The sequence below is a fragment of the Aythya fuligula genome, chromosome 7 (assembly GCF_009819795.1).
Source record: "Aythya fuligula isolate bAytFul2 chromosome 7, bAytFul2.pri, whole genome shotgun sequence".
NCBI lineage: Eukaryota > Metazoa > Chordata > Aves > Anseriformes > Anatidae > Aythya > Aythya fuligula.
In genome coordinates this window covers 5,039,805-5,065,737 of record NC_045565.1, presented here as the reverse complement: position 1 = coordinate 5,065,737, position 25,933 = coordinate 5,039,805, and the positions used below count along the sequence as shown (strand labels likewise).

The 25,933-nt window shown below is 45.2% G+C and overlaps 1 protein-coding gene across 2 annotated transcripts; it reads right to left on the bottom strand.

Moving 5' to 3' along the window:
* Window positions 1-221: 221 nt before the first annotated feature.
* Window positions 222-25,933, bottom strand: LOC116491096 (core histone macro-H2A.2). Of its 2 annotated transcripts, none has more exons than XM_032190747.1 (9): window positions 25,605-25,933; window positions 19,294-19,526; window positions 11,172-11,278; window positions 9,651-9,848; window positions 8,088-8,198; window positions 6,334-6,433; window positions 5,403-5,492; window positions 3,233-3,407; window positions 222-927 (listed from the first exon to the last, which is right to left on the bottom strand). In XM_032190747.1, exons 2-9 carry the CDS (start codon window positions 19,463-19,465, stop codon window positions 762-764), a joined length of 1,119 nt encoding a protein of 372 aa, XP_032046638.1. In that variant the 5' UTR covers window positions 19,466-19,526; window positions 25,605-25,933; the 3' UTR covers window positions 222-761. The 2 variants fall into 2 exon arrangements, with proteins under 2 accessions (XP_032046638.1, XP_032046637.1); XM_032190746.1 differs by lacking the exon at window positions 25,605-25,933 and adding an exon at window positions 25,038-25,084.

Below are 25,933 nucleotides of genomic sequence, written 5' to 3'. Positions count from 1 at the left end.
AGAATATAATGCAGCGTTGTGCCAGCTTCTCCCCAGCAGCTTTAATTATGTCACAGCACTCTACTTCTACCAGAAGTACTTGCGTACTAAGGGTGATACAACAAGTACTTAGGGATGCTGCTTTCCTTTTTTTTTTGTTGTTGTTTTTTTTTTTAAAGGTGAGAAATTTCCAGAGCAAAAGCAGGGTTTATAACAATAACCACACTTGACACATCTTTTTCTTTTTTTCTTATAAAACAGACAAAATCAACATGAAATATTCCCAGTAATTACAGAGATTATTGTGAATTAAAAGCAAAACAGAAGCTCCTCATGCGTCACTTCCAAAATCCTCCCCCCCACCCTCCCCCGGCGGGCTGGAGGCAGAAGTTTAACATATACCCTCAAGGGAGGGGAAAAGGGAGCAGAATATTTAAGAGCTTTCTCTAAAGTGTGTGTGTGAAAAATTCATCACTACAAATCTAAACTGAAGTTACTCTTTAAAAACTTCTAAACTAAAGTAACAAGGGACACTAAAACTCCTGGAAAAAGAGATGGTAACTCAATCGTTTAAGGTGATATAAATGGCTAGAGGATGCTGAGAGCACGAAGAAATCGGACTAAACCCCGCTCACCTCTAGTCACAGCTCTTCATCAAGTCACAACACATCACACTACTACCACTCCCCCTCCTCACCACATTGAAAAAATAAAACCCACCTCTAATGCTTTTAATGCTACTCAAGTTTGTTGAAAAATAAAGTTTCATTTGGCTGCCGTTGCTACTTAGTGTCTAGCTTGGCCATTTCTTGCACATAGATGCCAATACTTTCGCTGTCGAAGAGCAGAAAGTAAATGTTCTTCAAGGAGGAAGAGCTGGTGCCGTCAAAATGGGTGGAAATAGCTCTAAGAGTCACCTGGGCTGCCGTCTGTTTGGGGAAGCAGTTTCTATGTGAGAGGGGAAGAAAACAGAACAAGAGTGTCAGCTACCTGTGCAAGCATTATGCACACGTGATGCCAAAAGGCACAAATCACAGCCATACCCGCTACAGGTTGCTGTTAACACAGCACCAGTTACAGTTTTAACAGGTGCACATCCCAGAAGCAAACCCCAAGGTTCTGATAACAATATCCATCTGCTGCTGTGTTAGCTCCCTTGCTGGCATAGCTACTGTTTTCGTTTGCTTCTACTGTTTATAACCACACAAAGTATTTTAAACACTCTACCTTAGAATCAAACTTGTCTGTGCCATGCCAGGCAGGCTAAAAAGCTCAAGGATTTGTTGTTGTTGTTGAAAACAGAATTGCTTTAAAAAGATGACACCCGACTTCCTTTCCCTGTAATTGACAATACTTTGCTTGAGACATCAATGAAAATAATTGAAGTTACAACCTCAAATCAAGGTCCATTCCTTCCTTCATTTTTTTATGGTAATACTCTCCAGCCTACTAACTGCAAAGCTACCAAATGTTACAGCAAGCAGTGTTGAATTGTGACTCTTCTTGGAGCACCGGGCCCGTGTCCTTGAGATTTCAGTTTTATTATATCTTAATCACTCATACTCCTTTTTTATCTCACAAAAGTTCAGCTGCAGCTCGGTTCCTTCGCCCTCATTTCAGCACAGAGTAGTTACTGTGAAGGTCAGCAGCTTTTCATCTTTGTTTATATGAAATATGACTGCTATAAAAACAATTTCAAGTACTGTTCTACTTGAACTTGATGCATACCTCGTGAAACACCCTGCCTTACGCTGTGCCTGCACTTAGGAAGGTCTCCACATCGTTGTACTTTGTGCTTAAGAAGGTCTCCACATTGCTGTACTTGTCTAACACCAAAGAGGTTCCTCGACCTAGAAAGCATCCCTGTCCTGAAGTGACAGATGCGTCTCTCTGTCGCTGAGATCTGGAGGGAAAGACACACTTTTTTTTCATTCCCTGCTGGGGTTTCTCTGCTGCCTGACACTGGCTGTGATAGTTCTGCTGATTTTGCACAACCCTAAAGCACGTGGATGTGGCTTCCTTGCTACATAAGCATGTAGAGAGCCGAGCAGCTCTCAGAGTCTGGGTGAGACTGTGCTGGGGCATGCTGAAGGCGAGTTAAGACCTGGCTGAGATTGCAGATAGGCACTGAGCGTAGCTGTTGTTTGCTCTCAAGTTTAATGCTCCCTATTTAGATTCTACTGTATGATAATGCTCCAAAGGAAGTTAGATGGATGCCAAAAACTTCAGCCAGAACAACCACGCCCTTACTCTGGGGCAGGATCACACACAACTCTTCTGCTTCTCAATTAAGTTTGTCTTAACTTATCCTCAAAGATCTCCAGTGACGGGGCCACACCAGAACACAGATATGCCATTCCAGTGCCTAACAATGCTTTCAGTTGAAAAATCACAGTATTTTTAATAGCATCCAGAGCAGCTTTTAAATTGCTTCCTTTTTTCCCCCTTCTCTGATAACAACATGCTGTACATTTGTGTATTTCTCCTCCTAAGTGCAGTACGACTCACTTCTTACTCAATTTCACGTTAGCAATTTCAGACTTATCCCGTATCTATTAAACACTGCCCAAAAAAGAGCTTGGAAACTAATCATCAACATCTGTCATATGCATACTCGCTATCATCTAAACGATCACTGACAGACAGACTTTTACTAGCTCTGGTCCCACGACAGACCTCTGTAACAACCCAGCTAATGTATCTTTGTGGCAACAAGCTATCAACAAAGACTTTTTGAAAACATTTTCCAGCTAGTTCATATTCACAAAACAAAAACAAAAACCACACCACCTTTGGGTTTCTTAATCAAGTACGTTTTATTTGCTAGTTATTAAGAAAGAAATGCAAAGTTTTACAGTTGGTGTGATAGTTGCATTTTTAGAGCAGAACTGTGTTTAAGAAATGGTGATTTTCTTTTGAAATAAATCATTAGTGTGACTAGTGTATTTACTATATATTCTTGGGATGACTTAAGTAAATATTCTGCATTTACCTAGCTCGAGAAGCATCATTTACCTTCAGTATGGTGCCAGTGTAACCTTATTAATCCCAGTGGAGCTTTACTAAGGTTCACCACAATAAAATGAAAGGACATAAAAATGTTCTTTCATTCTTCTACTCACAGTCAGCTCAGCTCTCCTCTCCTGGGAGGACACTCATGTCTCTACTCACAGGCTCCCTCTCACAGCAGCAGCTCTGATAGTCACACAATTGTTACACAATTTAGAAGCCTCTTATGCAGAAAAAGCCATACCTGCCACTGGGAAAAGGGGGGAAAGCCACAGACTTCAACTTCTTGTCTTCTGCAGCTGTTAAGCAATTCTTTATGGTCTCTTCAAGCTGCTCTTCGCACTTGTCTGAGCCCCACTGTGGGATGTGACAGTGGATGACAAACTTTGCTGCTAGGCCGCTAGACTGAGTAAGTGCAGCTATCAAAGGAAAATACAACAGCGTTTAGTTTTGAAAAGAAATCACCCTGCAATGACTTCTCAGTCTCAAGTGCTTCCTTAATTCCATTGCCTCTCCCAAAAGAAATATATGAGGAATGAAAGAAAGCCACAATGACTCACTTGCAATCATAATCTGACTGTGCTATCATTACTTGTGTGATCAATTGCTTCTTTATTCTCTAAAGAACCCAGGCTCATTTGGTTAACAAACAGTTATTCAATAATAGTTCATAGCTTTCTCATTCTGCATGGCCTCTGCATGTTCTTTTTTATGCAAAGTATCAAAAGCTTGCACTGAATACAATGTCATTAATTCCCCAATAGACGTGTGTTGTCATGGCCTTATCTGAATGCTTCGCACAAATATTCTGCAACACCTGTACAGCTCCAGGAGGTTAGTAATACTTGGACCCCCTTCGTGGACAGGTGATTTCAGACAACAACCTGAGAAATCAAAGATGTTTATTGAAAAGTAGCCACCAGTAAGGCCCGATTAGAAATCTCAGATTCATTTTTCAGGACTTGCAACATCCACAGCATAGCACCAGTTTGCTTTTGTGGCAGTTGTGACTTTCAGCTCTTTTAAAATCTAAGCCTTGGGACTCTCAGGTCAAACACCCAGAAACTAGCCATGCAATTATTGCCCAAGGATGGAAAAAGGTGGATTTATTCACTTGTCCACCATCACAGAATAATTCCATCTAATGCTTCACTCTGCTACTTCAATTTCAACCAGGAGAGAAGCAAATTGACTGAAAACAACACAGGTAACCTGTCAACAGCACTTAAATTCAAAGCCTAGGCTGGAGCTCAAGTGATTAAAAACCATTTGTTAGTGCTTGCCTGAAAACCAGTGGATGTGGCAACATCAAACGCAGCAGCACAACACAGTGCTTGATAGAGTACATTTTCCTTCCGTGAAACTAAGATTATCCTCTTTCTTGGGACCACTTTAAGAGCACAAAGTAAGTCTATTGTCTATCTATGTGATGTTGATAGAGAAGTAGATAAGTTGGATGCTGTGGCACATATTTCTGATGCAACGCAAAAGTGAAGTGAAATATACTGTACAAAAATCTGTCTGTGATTAGACTGCTCCTTTAGGAAATTTGAAAAACAAGACCATTTAAAGTACTGACATGCTTTTTTCAGTGCTTTTAGTACTGAGGTACTAAGCTGCATAAGGCACGAAGAGATGTATTGTAACTTCTCCCATCTTCACCCACATCCAGCTCCTAAAAATCAGCTAAATTTGTCTACAAAGGAAGACAATCTCAAGCCCTTAACTATTCACTGCTCCACATGCATTAAACATTTGAAGAGAGCTCTTTTGTAATTTGTATTTCTATATGGTAGCTGTAATGCCTGGGAGAAGAGCAGCAATTGCTCTTTGAAAACCATGCCAGTTCTATAGATTGTATCACATCTACGTTTATTGGTGTTCAAACACAGTGAGGGAGTTGCTCTGCCTGCATTGTTCATCAAATATGCATAAATCAGGGTAATTTGTAAACTAGAATTGCTCACAGACTGAGAGCTAATCCTCTCTAAGAAACGTGGTACAAGTAGGAGAGGAAAGAGGCACTGAGGTAATAACCTATTTTCTATTTAACCTATTAGGTAATAACCTATTTTTTTCCATAACTTTTGGACTCCCACAGACAGGAACTGCCTAAGGTAAATTAATCATCCTGCTGTTACTTTTTTTAGGTGGCACTTAAAAGCCCAAAGGCAGGATGTGCACCGCACAGAGGTATCCTAACCCTCTTCCCTTTTTCCCCTCTCCGGCCCCCACACAGGTTGCCTGTGTCAGCAATAATTTTGAAGAAGAAATAAACGTTTGCATCACATAAGCAAAGGCACATATATAATCAAGAACAGCTTCGAATGCCAAGAAAAAAAGAACATTTCAGTATGTTCTTTTTTCTAATGTGTCAAGCCATTTCCACAAATAAAGCAGAATATCCTTTTTACCTTCAGCAACTTCCAAAGGTCCTTGAGATTTGCGAAGCTCCTTCACTGTTTCTAAAAACTCTTTTCCTCCTGCCTTTTCCAAAGCCTTGCCTGCAAGGAAACAGAGCAAAAGGCCTTGGCTTTGAGCTACCAGCAAAAGAAAACAATTCTACGTGATTTAAAAGGACATTGTGCACACACTGGCATGTTTCCCTCTATCAGCAGCAGCTGATGTTTACGCTTGCCACTATCAGCCACAGATAAAGTTTGCTTTTTATTGTTTTCACAAAAAACTTCTCTGTTATTACCGCACATTAACATAACTATCTGTAAGAATGCTAACTTCCTTTGGCTTATGGTTAAAAACGGTGAAGAGTGGGATTTTCCAGACTCAGATTTTCAGTCTCCTAAATCAACTCAGCGTACAAACACTACTACTTTCCTGAAACAATTTCTGAAATAAACACAGCTGGGATGCCAGTGAAGTCCTCAATGACTGGCTGTATACAACAAGGATCCAAAAAGCCTACTAGTGGATTCAGTCCCTCTGTGCAACTGGCTGCCTATCTTTTTTACCTCCCTCATGGCAATTCCCCTGTTTTACACCACAGTAATAATATTTCCTTGTATCACATGAGCAGTACAAGGCTTTGTACATGGGTATTTCTGAAGCATACAAAATCCTGTAAGGAAAAGCATAACTGTAAGTGTTATTACTGTAGATGATTTTCCCCATAGAATTTCCAAAAGCCAATGTAAAAAAGACAATAACCCAATAAAGACTGGAATAATGATCATCTACACCTTTACTGCTCATGTGCAGCAACAAATCATCCGTGTTTTCATTGTTGTTAGTCATCATTAAAAAAAAAAAGATAAATTACTGATTAGCATATTATATCTACTCAGTTCCAGCCTGATTTTCAGAAGCCTGCAGGTAGCAGGGCCTCACCTATCTCCTCCTTGAGGTCTATTTCAGCAGTTGTAGGGTGAACGATGCCTTCTACTTTCATGGAGCCAATATGGCTGATGTCACTCTGTGTCAGAGAAAGCTGCAAGATACGGATGAGAGAGTAGAAAGAATCAAATTAGTAATTTGTGTGTGAAATTACTTTCATATCAAAAAAAAAAAAAAAAAAAAGGCTGGATTCATAATACACACAATTTTATTTTATTTGGTATGGTTGATTCTGATTTTTAACCTTTAATTAGTCTGTACACCGTTCAGATGTTTCACGATGTGCCCATAGCTTGGAAGCCTGTTCCTGAGGAAATTACGGCTACTAGATTCATTCATGTCCTAGCATCACACTTTGAAGAAAAAAAATGCTCACTTTGGAAACCCTCTTGTTTAAAGAGAAAAATACTAAAAATAAAAGGTTGTCCCCTACAGAAACACCTGTCCCCAGTAAACTGCTTGCAGGGAAATTACTACCGATGGGCTAGACCCTATCTTGATCCATACAGACTTCACCACCCACGTAATTAATTTCATTTCAGCTCCTGATGTAAATAAAACAAGGAATGTTTTACCCACCCATGCATCAGGACACAAGAACTGGCCAAAACTTGATGTCTTAAGGAGCCCAAAAAAGGCTGCTCCCCAAGTCTCACAGCCTCATCACTTTGAGCAGCAACAGAGGACAGAAATCCTAGAAATTATTAAAAAGACTTTACAGTTGCTGAACATGTGCCTGATACACCTCATTTCTTACAAGTTAAGCTACAGAATTTATGTCCTAATAAGGAAAATAAACACTGTCCATTTTAGATAAGAAAGTGGGAAGCTGCACAGGTTCTGGAGGAACTTAGAACAGCACTGAACTCTTAACAAAGGAGATACGGGTTTCTTCCACCTGGCAAGATTATTGCTTTTAGCAGTCTTCTGGATCTAGTACACCTCTGGCATAAACTAGACCACTAGTTTATTATGAGATGGGAGCAGATAGACTGAATTTTAATCACTGCTTCATATAAGGGTACATCAGTATGGAGGGCTTACAGAAGCAATTTCAAGAACAACACTTTTTCCAGATGATCCTACTACCTGAAAATCAACAATACAAAATCTTTACTCTATCTCTACAATAATAATTCAAAATATGTACTATACTTTATAAGGAAGGAAAGAATAAGACAGAGAGTTGGCTGGACATCACTGAGATGGGTATTTTGGTGGGACAGTTTTGAAGTTCTGGCCAGGCAAGGTGTCAGAGTCTGTGCTGAAGCAGGCTTGATCACTTTGAACAGAGCTGCACCCCATGGCCCATTTTCAGATGGAGTGCTCAGGCTTCTGGCAAAAACCAGTATGTGGAACTTGATGAGTGATCCTTAGGCTTGGCGCAGAATTTTAGTTTATTTTTTAATAAGTAATAAATAGCCTAGAAGGTTAAACCTGGTTTGGCAGTATGCTAGACACTCAGACAAGTCCAAATGGAACAAAACTCTACTACAGATTTAGCCAAGAAATCAGTCTCTAGAGAAGAGAGGCTGACTAGCATTGTTCTTGGAAATCTTTTATCTGCAGACATAGTTTTGAGATTCTCTGCCCCACCTATGACTTGAGTGAGTTCTGGCCTTAAATTTGGGACCACTAAGGATGAAGGCAGAGAAGATTTTTTACTGGTGTTAGATTTAAAGCATCCTTCTGTTTATGCTAGGCTCCACTGCTACGATCCCAATCTGTTAAATCATAAATTGGATTACCTTTTGTCCTGGCACGAGGCTCTTGGAGGACAAGATAGTAAAACCATCCCCGGGTCCATCTTCAGATGTTGAATTTGAAGCTCCTTCTTTTTCGTTGTCCTTTTGTTTATTCTAATTTGGGGAAGAGGGGGAGAGAAACAAAAACTCTTGAATGCAAATTAATGCCTAACGTTATTCGGTAGGAGATTTCATGAGTTAATACAAATTTCGTCTTCTCAAAGAAATATATTACTCGTAGCTTTTTACTCCCCAAAGATTGTGAATAACAGAGGTTTTCACTGTCCATAAAATGCTAAAACATCAGTGGTTCATCTGAGGCTTTACATCTGTTTGTAGACATTGAGTGTTGGGGCACACACCTCCACCTGTGGTTTTACTGATGATTAAGGTTGTATTTATGGATGGGTGTGTGCTAGTGTGTTTGGTTTTGCTGCTAGGAGAACAGAGCTCACACTGAATCAAACAGGAACCCCGACAAAAGAAAAAAACATCGGAAAGAAACCGTAAACCTCAGGTAATGAATCGAATCATAAATCTCAATCCCTACTGACGGAAGGGAGCCATCACACCTCCATACAAACAGATGGAACGACTAAATGAGCTAACTAATAGGTGAAGGTTGAATGCAAAACCCCCTTTGTGAGACACATTCCTTCGTGCAGCCCAGCTCCAGAAGCAGGAAGCCTGCTCCTACCTTGGCTGCTGGAGCACACCTTCAACTACACAGCTCTGCTTTCTTATAAAAAGTTGTTTCTGCACTTTCTCAACTAGAGAGATGTATCAAAGCTTAGAGGTCTCCAGAAAGATGTGCTTAAAAAAAAGAAGTGTAAAAGGTTTAGGTCAAAGTTTAAAATGATTTAATCCTGTCCTAATCAAAATTTAGCGATGTCTTAACGTGCAAGCTTTGGAATGACAAACCAAGTGCACTGATCTGTGTTACTGCTTTACCAAATCAAAGCATTTTGGATGGTGACAGAGGATGGGCAACTGTGAGGGAAGATGCAGTGGCCAAGTTCCAGTTCATTTATTATTCTCCTAACTCTCAAAGAAAAACAAAAAACGAAAAAACACATTTGTAACAGTACACCTAAGAATATATGAAACAAAATGCTTGTCAAAAATGACACGTATGTACCATGTCATGGCAAGTTCTCCAGACAGTGAAAAATCTTTAAGAGCAATATGGTACCCAGGAACGGCTGATGGTGTGACATGACTCAGAGAGAAAATGATTGTAAATGCAGCTCCCTGTATTTTAGTAAAAATTCTACAGTTATCAAGAAGGTACTGCAGAGGGTGACGTGGATATCTGAAAAGCTTCCCTTGAACCTTTAAAGGTTTTTGTTACAGAAATCCATTATAAAATTGCTTTGATATGCATCTTCCCTTTTATTTCCAAGTTTAGAGAAATAAGTTCCTGATGTGTCTACTATCAACTACCTCCTGTTTCCAGTTGCGACAAACAATGCAGAGGCACCAGTTTGTTCCTCCTGATAATTTCAGTTGGTTTTGATCCAAACCTTCTCTCACATACCCAGGATCCCGTATCTGCCTCATGCTTACCTTTTTGGGTGTCCGGGTCTTGTTAGACTTCGCCTTCTTCCCACTCTTTTTGCTCACCATGGATTTCCTTCCCTTCTTCTCAGGAGTAGGGGAGAGGATAGTCTCAGACTTGCCTTTGGCACCGCGTTTCTTGGCTAGGAGCTCTGGCTGAATTCTGGGCAGGACACCCCCACTTGCAATAGTCACACCTTTTAGCAACTGCAAGGAGAAGCAGCATAAAGGAGCTCATTATAAATTCTCAAAGTCTGCACTCCAGCAATTTTTGCTGACTTCATAGCACAAACACACCGAGCCCACACTTCCTAAAGCACCATACCTTTTCTATTTATCACAAGAAAACCCAATTAGAGGGAAAACCTGGCAAGTCCCAGCGAGGTCGGTCAGCATACCCCAGAGTTACTCTACAGGTCAGACTCTTTTCTGTCTTTCAGTGCTGGTCTTTCTGCACACCTCGGTGACTTGCAGGCAGTGAGTGAGAGTAAGAGGATACAAGCACTTGTAGGCTACTTTAAAAAAAAATAAAAATTGCACCCCAGTGCTGCTGAAGGAAGGTTATAGACCGCCTTCCCAGGAAAGCAGATGCAGTGGAAGTAAGCGTAAGACCCAAGAACCTGCTTTGCAGGGGTAAACAACAGGAACGGGCAGCAGTATTTATTTACACAGAGGGCAAAACCTGGCCGATCCAACTGACAGCAGTAGGTCTGTTCCACAGGCCAGTGACCAGTTTTACGGTGCAGGGAACGGGCTGGTAGTGTTCCAATTCTTTTCCTTCTCTCATCACCTCTGTTTTGAGTTTTCAGTTTCCGTAACAGAAAACAGAGCTGGATGACTTCACGGGCACCACGTTTTCATTATTTAGAGCAGACAAACTCGGTGCAGGAACCTTTCAAGGTGTGAGTGATGTCATCCATCTTTGCACAGGGCCATCCAAGAAGAGGTCCTCTGCTGCTGACTGATCCTTTCCAGCAGCCCTGAATGCTGCAATTCACAGTCCATGCCATGACCTCTCTTCTCCCTCCACAAGTGATCCTCAGAGTCAAAACACACTGCGAAACCAGTCAGTGTGCTAACAAGACTCAGACATATGGAAGGAGAGGCAGTGCTGGACGCAGCTACAGCAGAGTCAGCCAGCTCCCCATCCAAGATGGGCCTCACAGACAGCGTAATAGAAAACACACACACTTCCACAGCTTTTGGAAAAGGCTGTCTGTCTTGTATATTTTTGTTAAGTATCAGATATCACCGAGTTAAAAATTAGGCATCAAGTTCTCCCACTTCAACACAACCCACAGGCTGGGGAAGCAACAAAATTTATATCCAAGTGATTTCAGATCTAATATCGCAGAACCCTTTTTTTTTTTTTTTTCCTTTGGCTCTTAATTTGGGTTGGCAACATCTTGCCATCTTCTGCTTTAATATTTGTGTTTCATTCATCAGTCAGGCTAGAATGTCTAACTTTCTTGGGAGCAGCTTCATTCATGCTACAGCAGATAACACTAGCACTGCAATGTAAAGAAGTACCTGATTCAGCTCCTCATCATTTGCTACTGCCAGGAGGATGTGCCTGGGGGCAATTCTTCCTTTCTTGTTGTCTCTTGCTGCATTTCCTGCTAGTTCTAGAATTTCAGCTGCAAAACACATTGAGATAAAAATGAGTGACAAAAATGTAACTTCTGTACACCCTGTGTACTCATTGTACGTTCCCTTTTCCTATCTATTTACCTCTCCGGGGGTATTTTACCGATTTAAATGATCTTTGCTTTGGAAATGCAGAAAGCAAACAACACTCAATATATTTTAACATTACATAACCGAATTTGTTCTTTCTAATTTCCTAAAGGACAACTAGCAGAAAATATGCTCAGCTTGGTTCACATAACTTCTTTTATGATTCCCAAGTCAGAGTTCTCTTTCAAACAAGAACAAACACCCTATAAAAACGTACATCGGCAGTCCAGAATGTAGCAGTAACCCTGTAACAACAGAACAGCAAAGCATGCAACGAAACCCCAAATCTAGTTCAGAAAGTTGTGACAAAACAGCAAGGATTCTGAGGACCAGGTAAGACAAAGACTGAGGTGCATTTAAAGAAGTACTTTGAAAGCCAACAAACTAGCCAGGCGATGCTGCAATTCGGTATTAAAGGGCATTGAAAATCTGTGAGAGGCTTCATTTCAGAACAAGATACAAAAGGTTTGGCTTAGATGCAAGCAGAGACAACACCAGAGCTTCAATGCATGATCTGTTGGTAGAAAGTTCTCTAGGTCTCCTGGAACAGGCGGTCATTTCAAAAGTTCTTTCTACTTTTGCAGTAACTTTTAGACAGTGACTGAAGTGGCTGAGGGTTTTCTAATTGGTATAGAGGAAACACAGACACATCTTTCTTAGCAAACTGTAGCAGTCAGCATTATTAACTTACACAGTTTAGGCTGTATTTAGAACTTATTTCTCACATAAGAACTCCACTGAAGCACCAAGAAGAAAGGAGAAGGGAATGTTTTGCTCCAAATAACCATCAGAAGTCGTATTTGCACCTTATTGCATTTAAAAAGGTATTAAGTGCCCGCCTTGTTCTTGTTTTTACATTTGTCAGTAACAGGAGTAAGAAACTTACAGCCCACCTGCTTTCTGTTATGATATCTTACTCCCATTTCACCCATTATATAAAGAGCTGCAACTATTACAGAAAGAACTTCCATGGAAAGTCTAGTGGGAATCTGCAAAATGCTCTCTGGCTAAAATCCAAAGGATTTCAACAAGAGGTTTAGCTCTCAGTTCATGGGAAAAATACAAGCTTTCAATTTCGCTCTGTTAGAATAACAAAAGTGCATACTTGTCATCCAGCTTTCACTGCTAGAGCACACATATTTAACTGAACGTTGGAGATGTGAGAGCCATTGTTTCAACTTGTGTGCACGTTCACAGCGAATTGCTCAAGAAACAGCCAGTCTCTGTTGAAACTGTTCACAACTATTCATGCAAAACTTGCAAGAAACATTATTAAAGTTGCAAAGAGGAGCATTTAAATTTTAGGAGCTATCAGGACCATGGCTGTCATAACCAGGCCTCCAGCCTGAGGGAAAAGCAGTGAGCAGACAGGCAAAAACAGGATCAGGACAACACCACAGTGGGTCTACAATAAAAGCTGGGCCAGCAACCTCAGCTCTGGCATTTCCCAGCTCTGAGGTGTCTGACCTAGACTTGAAAGGAGATGGAAAAGAGATCCTGCACTGTCCGGTGATGGTCACCCCCGTGGGGCTGCAGGGCTGGTGCTTGCAGATCCCTGACCTCTGTCGGTGGAGCGAAGGCAGCAGCAGACAGCAGGAACAGATTGCCATCCAGTGTGCAGACCAGCAGAGAGCAAGAAAGGAGACCCATACTTCTCCAGGGGGTTGTGCAGATTTATGCTGACAGCAGAGGAGAATTGCAGCAGGAATTACAAAAAAAAACAACATACTTACCTGGATGGGAACTGCAGTTCTTTCAGATGTGCCAACAACAAGCACATCCTGCTAACCGTGTGCTCACCCCACTCCCCCAGGCTCTGGGTCCTTTGGCCAGCAGCATCCTGATGGTGCACTCAAGTGTCCTCTGCCTAATGTTGAGAGCAAAAAACGCAGAACACTCAAACGCCAGGCACTTTGCATCTACCACAGGACACCAGGAAGAAGAGAATCCAAGACAGAGATGATGTAGGGCAGCCCGCAGAAGATGCACATAAGTAACTTACCAAAGGATGCCAATTATTTGCATAGGTACATAATTGCCTTACCTCCTTCTAACGATTCTCTATATGCATATTTTTCCAAAGCTGGAGACTTCGGAATGAAGGCAGGGACTCAGTCTTAAGAACATCAAATGGCATTTGCAAAAAAGGAAAAAACAATCAAATCTGGAGGCTGCAGTTACCACATCCTCTACTGATAAGAGCAGATCCCTAAAGAAACCAGTTTATGTTTCCAGCAGAAACATCTCGACAGCTGAGGTCATCTAAACTCTAAGGAGACTGCAGTCTGAGAATATAACTCCTATAATGAAGTCCTTCACTGCAGCAAGCTCTCTTGAAATCGGGCATCTGGATATTCTCAGACCTAAGTTGGTTTTATTTTATGTCCTCCTAACAGCAGACATTAAGAATTAAAGTGAATTCTGGAATAATTTGGCTCCCTCAAGATTCGAAATCCACACAAGAAGCCTCCACACTGGAAGCTTAACTTCAAATTCAGACATCTTCGGCACAGATGGCTAAAAGCAAACGAGCTCATTTGTGCACGCCGCATTTCACCGTGGCCTCATGAAGGAATTGAACAGAGGCAGCAGAACCACGTCCAAAACTGGCCTGACTCTACACAGCACATAGGCCATTAAGTTCCTGTGTAGGTGATCACATTATCAGTATTTAAAAAATCAAAGACAAATCTCACCCTCTGCAACTACCTTTATACAAAAACGTGGAGTTTCTTGGACTTCGGGCTACAAGAGAGTAGAAGAAGACTGGGCACTGGTGTTTGGATCTTGCAAAAGTTAAGTGACCCCCAAAAGAAGTGTTTAAGTCTTTCCAGCAGACCCTCTTAATCCTGTTTGATAAGTACTCAGGAGCAGGGAAGAACCGAGCTGTCCTGCAACCAACACAAGCAGCAGCTAAGCCATGACCTGAACGGGTTGCCATTGTCTCATCCTGTAATATACAGGAGAAAGAGAGGTTTCCTTAGCTGATGGATCAACGCATCTGGAACGTGTGCGAACTAAAAGCATCACAGTCAGGCCGAAGTTATTTGGTCAGTTGAGCCCAGCCTGCTTTGTGAAGTGCTCAGTTAGCCTGAAAAGGAAGATAACTGAGAAGTACTGACCACAGAAGCAGAAGGATTTCAGATAGGTTACTGGGTTTTCCACTTCCCCTTTTAGGTAAGCTCTGACATTCCTGTTACGCTATGACACACAAATCTGCCCCGTAATACCTTTGCTCTGACAAGATGCATCAGATGGAGTTTTTGGTCCTCCACTGGCAAGTGGAAAAGCAACTGCTCAGTTTGTCTCCTGATGGCAGGTGAGCACACCAGACAGAAGAACACGCCAGTCAATGTCCTTTGAAGGAGGAAGCATTTGCTGGCATTGTTCCTTCCCTAATTTACAGAACGCGGCTTTCTGCTGCCACCTCGATCAGTTCTTCTCACCAGCACATCGTTCACATCTCGTCTGCCTCCTAAGCAAGATGCATCTGTATTCTTTGCCTACGTTTTGGAAGGTGCTTTATGGCACACATTCTGCCTCTGTTTGACTCAGACGATGGCTGCAGTCAGCCCTGCACATGTTCCCAGCACAGTCTGGCACGTGCATGTTGCAAAGTCCAGAAATCAAGAACCAAGGTTATTTTTTCATCAAATTTCTGACTCTGAAGCCAGTGGAGGCCAACATTGTTCCAGGAAACACAAGCTTCTGGACAGGAATTAAGTTGCAGTTTTGCAATATGACTTTCAAGCCTAAGATATGAAACAAGACAGAGAGATTATAAAAAATAAATAAAAACATAAAAAGCTTTAGATCCTTGATAAGATCTTCCTCATCTTAGCTAATCAGTTGAGGTTTAAAAGTACCTCTTCTCAAGATACACTGCAGTGATTGTTGGCATTTTTACAATGGAGTTGATAAGCCAGAGCTCAGATTCAGTGTTGACAATGGCAGTGGGCTGCAGCCACAATCTGTCTTGCAAACAAAGGGCAAAAAGGGGATCTAGCGGCCTGCAACACAGAGAACGCCAACACGGTGGCAGGGCACGAGGATGCCCCAGGTGCACATGCACCATCTGGCGATGCTAGTCAAGAGGCTCAGTGCTTCAGGGTAACACAAATTCAGGCCACTGACAAATTACATACACGGGAGAGTCCGTCCTACGTCCTGGACAGATGTCAGACAGCTCCGGTCCAATCTGACTCCTCCTGCCTCACCCACCCTGCCCATTCCCCAGCTCCACAGCCCATTCCCCTTTCCTAGGCACTGAGACTTCCACCTCATTTTCCTTCCCTGGGCATTTCTGCCTCCTGTCCGCTCTCCTCAGACTCGATCTTCCTTTCTGGATTCTTCACCAGCAGCACCTCCCTCCATGGGATCCATGCCCTATGCCCTGTTTTTGCAACTTTCTCTTCAGCTTTGGGTGTATCATTGTGGGCACCCTCTGATACTTCCCCTTTGGCCCTCAGTTTAACTTCCCCACCAGCCAGAGCCATCCTCAGCTGTCTCCAGCATCAGCACTCTTCTCCCATAACCACCAGCTCCCCAAAATGTTACTAACTGTTCCTCCTTCCCCGAAGGACCTGGAACCTGTTCCCTGGACCCAGTCCCAGACCTCTTGCCACCCGCCTCTTTGCAGCTTTTGTCAGCTCTGTGCCGTGACCAGGGGCAGCCAGGGACAGCAGTGAGAGGGGAAATTCCTTCTGAGCACCTGTAGCCATGGGCTGAAGCATGCTCAGTCACTGTGTGGGGCAGCCCACGCGCAGTCCTGTCTCATGTCAGAGCTGGGAGAGGTTGAGGCATGTTCTGTCACCCTGCGGGGACGATGCACCGGCAGTCTGGGCAGCACTAGGAGCTGGGAAGGTCCTCACTGAGCACACTCCAGCCTAAGTCTTCGGAGATTTTAAGCTGTTAAAATCAAAGAAGTCGCTGCTGAGCGTGAGCAATCTGTGATTTTTTCAAAGTTACAGCTTGGCCAAACAGAGCAAATTTCTTTGGGATGGCAGACACCACCCTTCCCCCTTCATAAAGCAAAAAAAAAAAAGCCTCTGCTTAAGAGCAGAAAATAAAATAGGGGAAAAGGTCTCATGAATGCTTTAACATGGCAAAAGACAACTGTTCAACTCGCTTTGGTGAAAGGGTTGAAGAACCACACAGAGTTCTCCACCCTTTTACTCCCACTCCCCCAGATTTCGCCTGCAGCAGTTCCCCTGTGTGCAGGCTTTCAGCCCACGTAGTCACCACTTGATGACAAAAACATCATCAAACCAATTTAAAACAGGAAACCTCAGATAATGCTAAGAAATGCTACCAGTTTGATATAAAATACCCTGTCTGACAACAACCCCAGAAAACCACGTTTCATTTCTAAAGGCATCCCCAAACCAAATATTATATGTTATTGCTTACACATTGGGAATAGCTAGATCAGCAGGGTCAGACGCTGTAATGCTGCTTTTTAATCAAGCTATCCATCTTTGTAATCTTTTCAAACAAAACTCTGGACAGGGCACAGAAACTTTGGTCCGGAAGTCCACAAACAATAGTTGTTTGCTCAGAAATATTGCTCTGCTCTCACAGTATATACAGGGCTGGGCAAGGGCTCTCTCTGCTGAACCAAGCAGCTTAAAATAACATTCCCTTACAATTTATGTGGGCCCCCAGCCTACATATCTAGCAGTTCTCTTGCTTGGCTGACTATACATTCTGGTTTTTTTCCCTAAAACACAGTGTAGGCCTGCACATAATCTGTCCTTACCCTATTAATCATTTAAATTTAACTGCATTTGCTAGCCAGAAGCAGAACCAGAACCGAGGTACACTGTTCTAGTTCAGACAACAGGCAAACAGTGCTGTGCTGTGGGTTCTGAAAGGCTTACCATGACTTAGTCTGCGCTACGGAGGTGCTGCATGCAACAGACACTAACTTGGCAATTTATTCGTACACCTCGTAATAACTGTGGCAGCTCAGAGAACAAGCTTCTCCAGATGCTTATTCTAGGAAACTCCTCTGAAGGCTGTGGGCCTGTGGACTGGGAAAAGAAAAAAGGGTTTCTCCCAGGACTGAAGGTCAGCAGTCACTAAGGAACGTGTTATTCAATAACAAAAGTTAGGACGATTTCCAAAATTCATGTAATGCTGTGTTCCTCTTGTCACCGCCAGACAACCGATGGCTGCAGGTGACTTCTAAGCAATTCATGATCAATGGTTCCGAAAAGCAAACACACCTTGCTAGAGAAATCCACATTTATGGCAATCCTAAAGGTCTCAACCCCTGCTAGAAAACATACAGGGGCCCAGCAATAAAAACAAGGTTGAAAAGCAGTGTGGGCAGAGCAGGAGAGCTGTAAGAGCTCCGAATCCTCTGCCTCCACATCTCCCCCAACCCTGAAGCATCTCTGCTGAGTAGCACTCCGTGTCGCAGGTAAGGAAGCTCCGCAAGCCACGGATTTCCCTGGAACAGCATAACTGCACCAGCTACACTGAGAGAGAGATTTCAGCACTTAGAAGACTTCGTTCTTAACATCTGAAACTGGATCGTGCAAATATGGGCATACTTATGTTCTCAGTGAAGTGAAAGGGCTCCTCAAACTCACTTCCAGAACTGATCCTTCTCTGTGATGAAATAAGACTGAAAAATACAAACGTGTTAGCTCTTACACAGCATTTAAAAAAAAATTGGGGGATATGCTCACCATCTTGGATTTTGTTCTGCTTTTCAGTGGCGTTTTAGTTTAACACCAGCTCCGTACTTAACTCTTGAAGGAGCTGGAGGTAAACATAAATGCAAGCTTAAAAGTTTTGTTCACGTTTTTTCCACGTAAGCAACATTTTATTTTGGTCCTGCAATTAACCAGCACAAATGTGGAAGTTTCTGTAACATTGCCATCAGGCATCATCAGAAACGTAACCTGAAGTTATCACTGCTTCAGATGTTCTCCACACCTTTAAAGGGAAACAGTGCTTTTAATGACTTTATGAGGTTTTGGTGTGTAAAAAGACAGCAGTGTTTACATAAAGACCGGAGTACTGTTATATGGACAACCAGGCTCCACGCATGCTTCTCCTGTGCCACTTTGGTAATAAACTACGCTCCTGAAACATTAACCCACTCGACTAATTCCAGGCTGGTAACTCCTCACAGATTCTTTAATGCACCTCAGTCTTGACCTGTAACACTTCAGGAACTGGAACTAGAATCCTCTCTCTGCCAGGCAGTGAAACAATCCGGCAAGGTGCTGTTTTCCCACACTTAAATACGAATCCAGGCAGATACATTCATAGGATGGTCCAAAATACCATAGTATCTTGCAACACACCACAGAATACTACAGTATATGGCATCCCGGTAACACCTGCCCCTTTCTCTGAAGTCACTTTCATAAAGCAAAGGAAAACCTCAGGTGTGGAGGAAGATTTAAATCCTGACATGGTTTCTTTATACATCCAAGAAGCCAAACAATTTTTTAAAATACAAATGCAACACCTCCATGTCTCATAGCACTTTGACACTGCTCCACGAGGAATAATGCAGCCAACAAAAGAGAGTTTGTTCACTTCAAACGCACTACAGATGTGTGAAGTGAGGGTTTTTTCTCTCTCTACTATTATTCACATCCCACTCTATCAAACCTATCAGTTTTTTCTCAAACTACATATTGTAGAGCAGCAACAAAGAACAAGCAGCTCAACTAGTGATCAAGCACAGCGCCTTTAGAGAAAATTTCCATCCTCAGCCTCTTCGAGAAGCAAATTAATCTCCTTGAGCACTTTAAGCGAATTTATACCTCTCCTGCCCTTTCAGAGCCAGACTTCCAGAGTGCTGAACACGTCCATACCTCACCCCACAGGTACCCCAGGCTGCCGTGCACGATCAGCACCTGAGGGGCTGATCAGCATCGGGTTCTTGGTTTACCTGCTAGATACTCTATGACAGCTGCCATGTAAACTGGTGCTCCGACACCTATCCGGTACTTGTACGTTCCTTTCTTCAAGTAGCGCATCATCCTCCCCACGGGGAAAATAACGCCTGCCCTGCTGGAGCGTGACAGTTTGGACATTTTCTTCTTCCCGCTGCGGCCCGACATCTTGCGGCTTTGTGCTTCTCAACGTGCTGGTGATTCTTATTCCCTTGCTCCAAACTGAAAGCTGTAAGAGAGAAGAAATAGAACTGGTGTTCGGGATGCGAGAAAAATCTTTATACATCATTTCCTTGTTCTTCCAGAAGAAAAAAACAAACAAACAAACAAAAAAAACCCACAACAAATCCAGCCTCAACAATTGATAAAATTGAGACATTATTTATATTCAGACAACTGGAACAGGTGCTATAGCTTTGTTTTGTTTGCTTGTTTTTGACTACTGCACAGCCAGTATAGCAATACCACAGAAAGACTGCTTGGAGAATTAAAAATAATAATAAAAATCCAGCATACATTAAATGAATTTTTAAAAAGAAACACAACCCAGAAACAACTCTCAGGAAGGCAGACAGCCACAGCATGGCGAGTTTCAATGCTGATGTGAAAGTTCAGCAAGTTACAGACAGCTGAGAGCTGGGGTGATGGATAGCAGTAAGCAACCTGAAAAGCAGATGTTGATGCCACCTTCGCCTGAAACTAGAGGAAATTGTGCTGCTCGCACAGCAGAAGACAAAACCTGCCTACAAATACAGCTTCCTCAGGGGTCTTTTATAGAGAAAATCTAGCATGTCGGGCTGAAGAGAAGCAGGGAAGCAGCAGTGCTTCAGGCACCTCCCCTCACACTGCTCGGCCGCAGGAACAGAGCCCCAGGGGGCAGCTCACAGACCTCATCGCTTTAATAATTCTCTCCGGATCACCTTCACAGCATCTACAGAGGGCTGCAGAAGCCTTCCTCCACGGATCTAAAGGATTAAAGACTTCCCTTTAATCTCTCATCTCAGAAGGACTGGCTACCATTTTCTCCTGTCCATCCGGCTTTCTCAGGATGGGCTTTTTCTGCGCTGAGAGCCGATCTTGGTACACAAAGAGTAGCTCGAGATGCTCTCCTCTGAAGGCAGCGAGGAGCGTGACTGCCACAGATGGCATTTCTGGTACCGAAGGCACAGCTACTTAATTCCCGGCCTCCACCCACCTCGGTAGAATGAGGCAACAAAAGGCAGGAGATTATCTAAAAAGTATTGACAACTTTATGTGATGGCGTAACATTTTTTTTTTTTAAAATCACAGTCTGCATTTTAAAATAGCCATCCGAAAAAGGCCTTGGGCAGCACTGCAGGCCCTTGGGAACATCAACATTTATTCGAGGAGGGCACAAAGCTGGGTTTCCTTTGTGATCCTCCAGCGAGGGTCACCTGGCCCCAGCACAGCCAGGCGTCCACAGAAAATGGCATCGACAACGCCCTGGTGTCTCCTCATCCATCAGCCAGATCATTTCTCTTAGTGCCTGCGATACATTATGTGGGCAGAGCAGCCGAAGCTGGGAAAGATTACACCAGTAAACCTATCAGATGTAGGGACATCCAAATTTATGCTGCTCGTCATCCCGTCCTGAGCTCCACAAAAACCGCCAGGCCGGAGTCACGAGTGGTGGTAAAAAGCTCATAAACTGCTGCTTATCAGCAGAGATTAGACAGCTAGGGCCGCTTCAAACACACCCAAGTGAATCAAAACTTCAATGTAATGGGAATAAAGTGCATTTATGCAGGAGGAATTAGTTGTGTAGGACCAAACAACTGGTGTGGAAAGGCAAGCTTCGTACCGCGGCCTCCGTGCTTCAGATACGGCACCAAAGGGGAATCTTCAGGAGTGTGATGGGGTTGGCCAGAGGCCTGACAGAAAATCTGAACGGAAAGATGAAAGAAGACATAATAATGGTCTTTTGAGACACAAATGACTGCTTGAAAGGTGGAAAAAATAGGAAAAGCTCTGTGACAGCATCGCTGGAAGGCGGCAGCAGCTCTCCCTCAGCACAGCTTCAGAGGGGCGAGAGATCTGCCACAAGTCAGCGAGGTACCAACAGGAGGCTGGACAAGGTCATCTCTCGAGGTCCCTCCACTTGACAAAGTTTGCTACTTCTGACAAACCCTGCACAACCTTCCCATTTTATATTGGGCTACCGATTAACCTTCATAAAGCATCCTTTCCAGCTTGTGGTAACTGACACTGCAACTAACGAGCAAACATAGGCTGGGGTCTAGGTTTCTAGCCACGGGAAGAGCCAACTTGTGGATCAGCCTCCTGAGTAACACAAGCTACAGTATCACATTTTAATATGAAACTTAATAAATGTGTGCACAAGCCTACGATCTGGTTCCTGCTACACCAGGATGGTTTCATCACCCAGCAATTCAGTTCTGCGCTGAGATCCTGAGAGAGAGCCATACTGAAGGAGCACGCTACAAAGAATCACGCATCTAAATCATATTAAGCAAGCCTCTCATATATTTGCTGTAGTACCAAATCCCAGTTGCGTATAAATCAATGGGGAAAAAAAAAGCAAACATCATGAGGTTTGCATCCACAGAAAACACAGTGGTTGTACTTGATCTCTGTGATAGAAAATCAAAACATGTTTGCATAACTAAGCACACTGCTCCAGGGCACACCGTTACGTTATATACACTTGTGGGTATAATTAAACACTTCTGGCTCATTCCTTTGTTGCCTCATTGAACTTCCCACCTTTGTCTCTATGCCTTTATTCTCTCCTTATCTCCCTCAGCCTCCGCTGTTCTCAGCCATTTTTGCCCCCTGCTGCCAAAGCAGCCTTTGGATTCCCAAACATTTTTCCAAATGCACTGCAGGTATCAGTTCAGGTACGTTTGCAGGATTTTGCTTAAGCCTCAGAATAGGAGAAGTTTCAAAACTCTGCTGTCACTCTTCCTCTCTTCTTTGCAATGTACATGGACCAGGGTACACATGAAACATCTTGAAGCTCTGTTTTTGTCTTGTATCCTACAGAAGATGATGTCTGGTAGAAAACACCAAGCTATGGCATGATCAAATCTGCTAGAATACAATTAATGTGAACTTGAAAAAAGAAACAGGGTACACCACAGCAGTCAGCTACCTATGCCAGATATCTTAGAGAGTGGATGCTAAGGCAACACTTCACAGGCTCAGATGAACATCAGTCCTCACTATCTTCTACAGAAGAGCTACACCTTGTCCACAGTGAGGTCCCAGGGGCCAGGATCATTTCTCCCCCTGGCAGGGACCCGTTTGACCCAGGAGGATGCACATCAACTCATACCTGACACCACTTACACGATGCACCCACCTGGGCTGCTCCACAGCTGCCAACAGCAGAAGAGCTACAAGTTGAGCACTGCTGGTCCTCATTGTTATCTACAGGTGATGCTGCTAAACGTCAAGAGCTTATCAGCTGAAAAGCACTCAAGCCTACCCACATTAATTATTGCCAAGCGATGCAATGACTCTGGGTTTGTCCTAACAAACTAGAGTCCCCACTGAAAAAACACGGCCATGGCACGTACATGAAGTCCATCGTCACTGAGTTGGAAAAACTGCGTCTATATCTGGCTACCGTGACATCATGAGGCTTGGGCAATTTAAAGCAATTAGTGCTTCCAATCCCCTAATTGGTCACGGCACACTCCTACTCTTCACAGCTCCACCACCCCTGTGTTGCTATGGGGGATTTAACAGCTACCAGATCTCCTGGAGCTCTCTACAATATGATGAAAATAAGGTAGACTGTTGCAAGCTGGGCCTTGCTCTGGGAATTGCATCTTCCCAAGAGCCCAAGACAACCAACAACAATTTCCTTTTGCCTGCTGGAAGCAGGGCTCTCCCTGCTCCCAGGCGGATCTGCTTTGGCCACTTGGAGGTTCTGCCACTGCCCACCCCACCACAGTTACCTGCAGAGGGCAAGCACCAGACTGCCCCACGATTTGCATCCCACATATCGAGGTTTACCAAAACAACCTTAAAACCACTTTCCAGCCCTTCCTACACCGATTTGCAGAAGTACAAAACCACATAGTGACATTTAGGTGGTGAGACCTCCAATACTTTTAAAAAACACACGGACCCAAAACCAGATTGTGATGTGCAAGTGAGCCTGGAGTGGAAAAGCTGGCCAGGAAGCAAGCTCAGAGATGAACAGGTTCAGAGATGTACAGGTCAAGATCTGGCGAGAAAGCATGGGTGCCCTCCAGGTAGCTCAGTGCACTACCAAATGCCTACAACACATCAACTGATTTTTCATTTATCCTGAACTGCTGCTGGGCAAAACAAAGACAAGATTTTTAACAGTTGATCAAAAAGTATCTAGATCAGAATCTGCTTGTTGGAGCCCAAAGCAGAAGCTGTTTCTTGCACGTGATGTTAGCAGCCCGATGGAGGGGACAGAAGCAAAGGCGCCCTCCTGCTCCCTCAGGTTCCTTCTGGCATCAGTTCAGATGTCCAATTTTTTCTCTCAGAAAGAAAACTCACAGGAAACAAAGAAAAGAAAGCTTAGTCTGTGCAATGCAGAACAAAACTGCTGCAACATGGGTGGAGAACAGCAAACTCCAGCTGTTCCTCTTCACATCCCCGACCAAATGCAAGGCAGAGGCAAGGCAGGATAACACCTACACCAGGTATGAAGCACACGCTAGCGACTATCACTAAGCATTTGAGAAATAACCGGGTAAAATAAATAAATAAATCGGGTCGGATTAAACCAGGCGCTATATAAACCGCGCATATATAGCCAGCAGGCTATATACACCGTTGTCCTGCTGGATTTTCGAGGTGGCAGAGACACCCTTGCAGCACAAGGAGCCCAGGGGAACTTGGGCAGGATTTGGGGCAGGATTTGGGGCAGGATTTGGGGTGGGGAGTTTTGGCAGCAGGCGTTCAGCAGGGAGCTGCCCCCGGGCTGCGGGACTGCCACCACAGCCCTGCGGCTTTGACGCGGGACTGCTGAGCGGCGTTTTGGGGCGTGTACGTGAGCCATGCGCTTGTGCTGGGCACCCACGGGCTTTGCCTTCCACATATTATAACTTTTATTAGGAAAATTAAAGGTGAAATGTGTGTGCACGGGGTGGGGGGGGGCGGGACGGGCCCCGCTGCCCCTCAGGGGAGGCGCCAGCGGGGCCGGGCGGCACGCGCAACGCCGCGCGGTTGCCATGGCGACGCCCGCCCCGCCCCTCCCTCCCCTCCCTCTCCCCGCGGGCGCCGAGGCGAGGCGGCTGCCGATTGGCTGCGAGCCGCCGGGCGGCGGGGGCGGGGCGGCGCGAGCGCGCGCTCCGCGCAGGCGCCCTGCGGCGGCGAGCAGCGAGCGGAGGGGGGGGGGGGGGGCGAGCCGGGAGGGGGGGCGGAGTGGCCGTTGGCTTTCCCGCGCAAACCCCCCCCCCCCCTCCCCCGCCCCTCCCCCCCTCCAGTCAGCGGCCGGAGCCTCCGTGAGGGGGCGGCGGCGGGGGGCGCGCACCCCCCTCCCGCCCCTTTAAACCCCTTAAACCCCCTCAGACCCCCTTAAACCCCCTCAGAGCCCTCCCTTCGACCCCCCTCACCCCCCTCAGACCCCCTCATCCCCCCCAAATCCCCTCACACCCCCCCTAAACCCCCCTCCCCCCCTCCTCCTCCATCCCCTCACGGCCGCTGAGGGGAGCGGCCCCCCCTCACCCCCCCCCCCCCCCTCACCCCCCCCCCCCCACCGCCCGCTCCTCACCTGCCGGTGCTTCCTCACCGCCCTCCTCCTCCGGGCCCCTTTCCCCTCTCTCTGCCCTCGCAGCCGCCTCTCGCCCTCGCCTCTTTTTTCCCCCCCCCACCCCAACCCAACCCAACCCCGACCCCGGGCCCGCTCGCCCCGCCTCAGCCGCCGGCTCCCGTCTGCTACGTGAGGAGGGCGATGGCGGCGGCGGCTGCTCCCGCTCCCGCTCCCGAGGGGGGCGGCAGGGCTTCCCTCCCGCTCCGCTACACCGCCTCTAGGAGGAGTCACCGGCCTGCTGCAAGCCCCCTGCGGCTGCCGCCCTCCTTGCCCGGGGGGGAAGGGGCCGGCGGCGGCGGGGAGCCCCCAGCCGAGCCCCCCCCCCCCTCCCCATGAAGGTGAGCCCGGTGCCGGTGTGCCCGGCCCCACAAAGAAGGGGGGGGGGGGGCGGCTCTTTGGGCTCTTTGTGTCTTGAGGCCTGCTCAGCCTCCTCCCCGGCCGCCCCTGGGCTTTGTAGCCCGGCCACGAGGGCTGCCAAGTTGCTTTCCGCCTCAGGCAGGGCTAAACATCGCCCCGAGTTTCTCTCACCTTGTTGTTTTTTTATCCCTCAAACGCCTCGCATCGCTGCGCTGCTTCCCCTGGCTCCGAGGCTGCTGCGAGGCTGTGCCTTAACCCAGCCGGCTCGAGCTCGCACACGGCGTTGTGCTGGGAGGGTGGCTGGGAACAACAGAGCAGGAGGATAAAGAGGCGTCCATGCTCTTTCAGCGTGCCCTTTGTTGCTGCGAAAACCACCAAGGTTCACCGGCTTCCCGGAGTTTGTGGCTGGCCCCGCCAAAAAGAAACTTTTGTGCCCGCGTAGAATCGCATTCGGTAGGGGAAAAAAAAATGTTGAAGTGTTCCTTCAGATTATATTCATT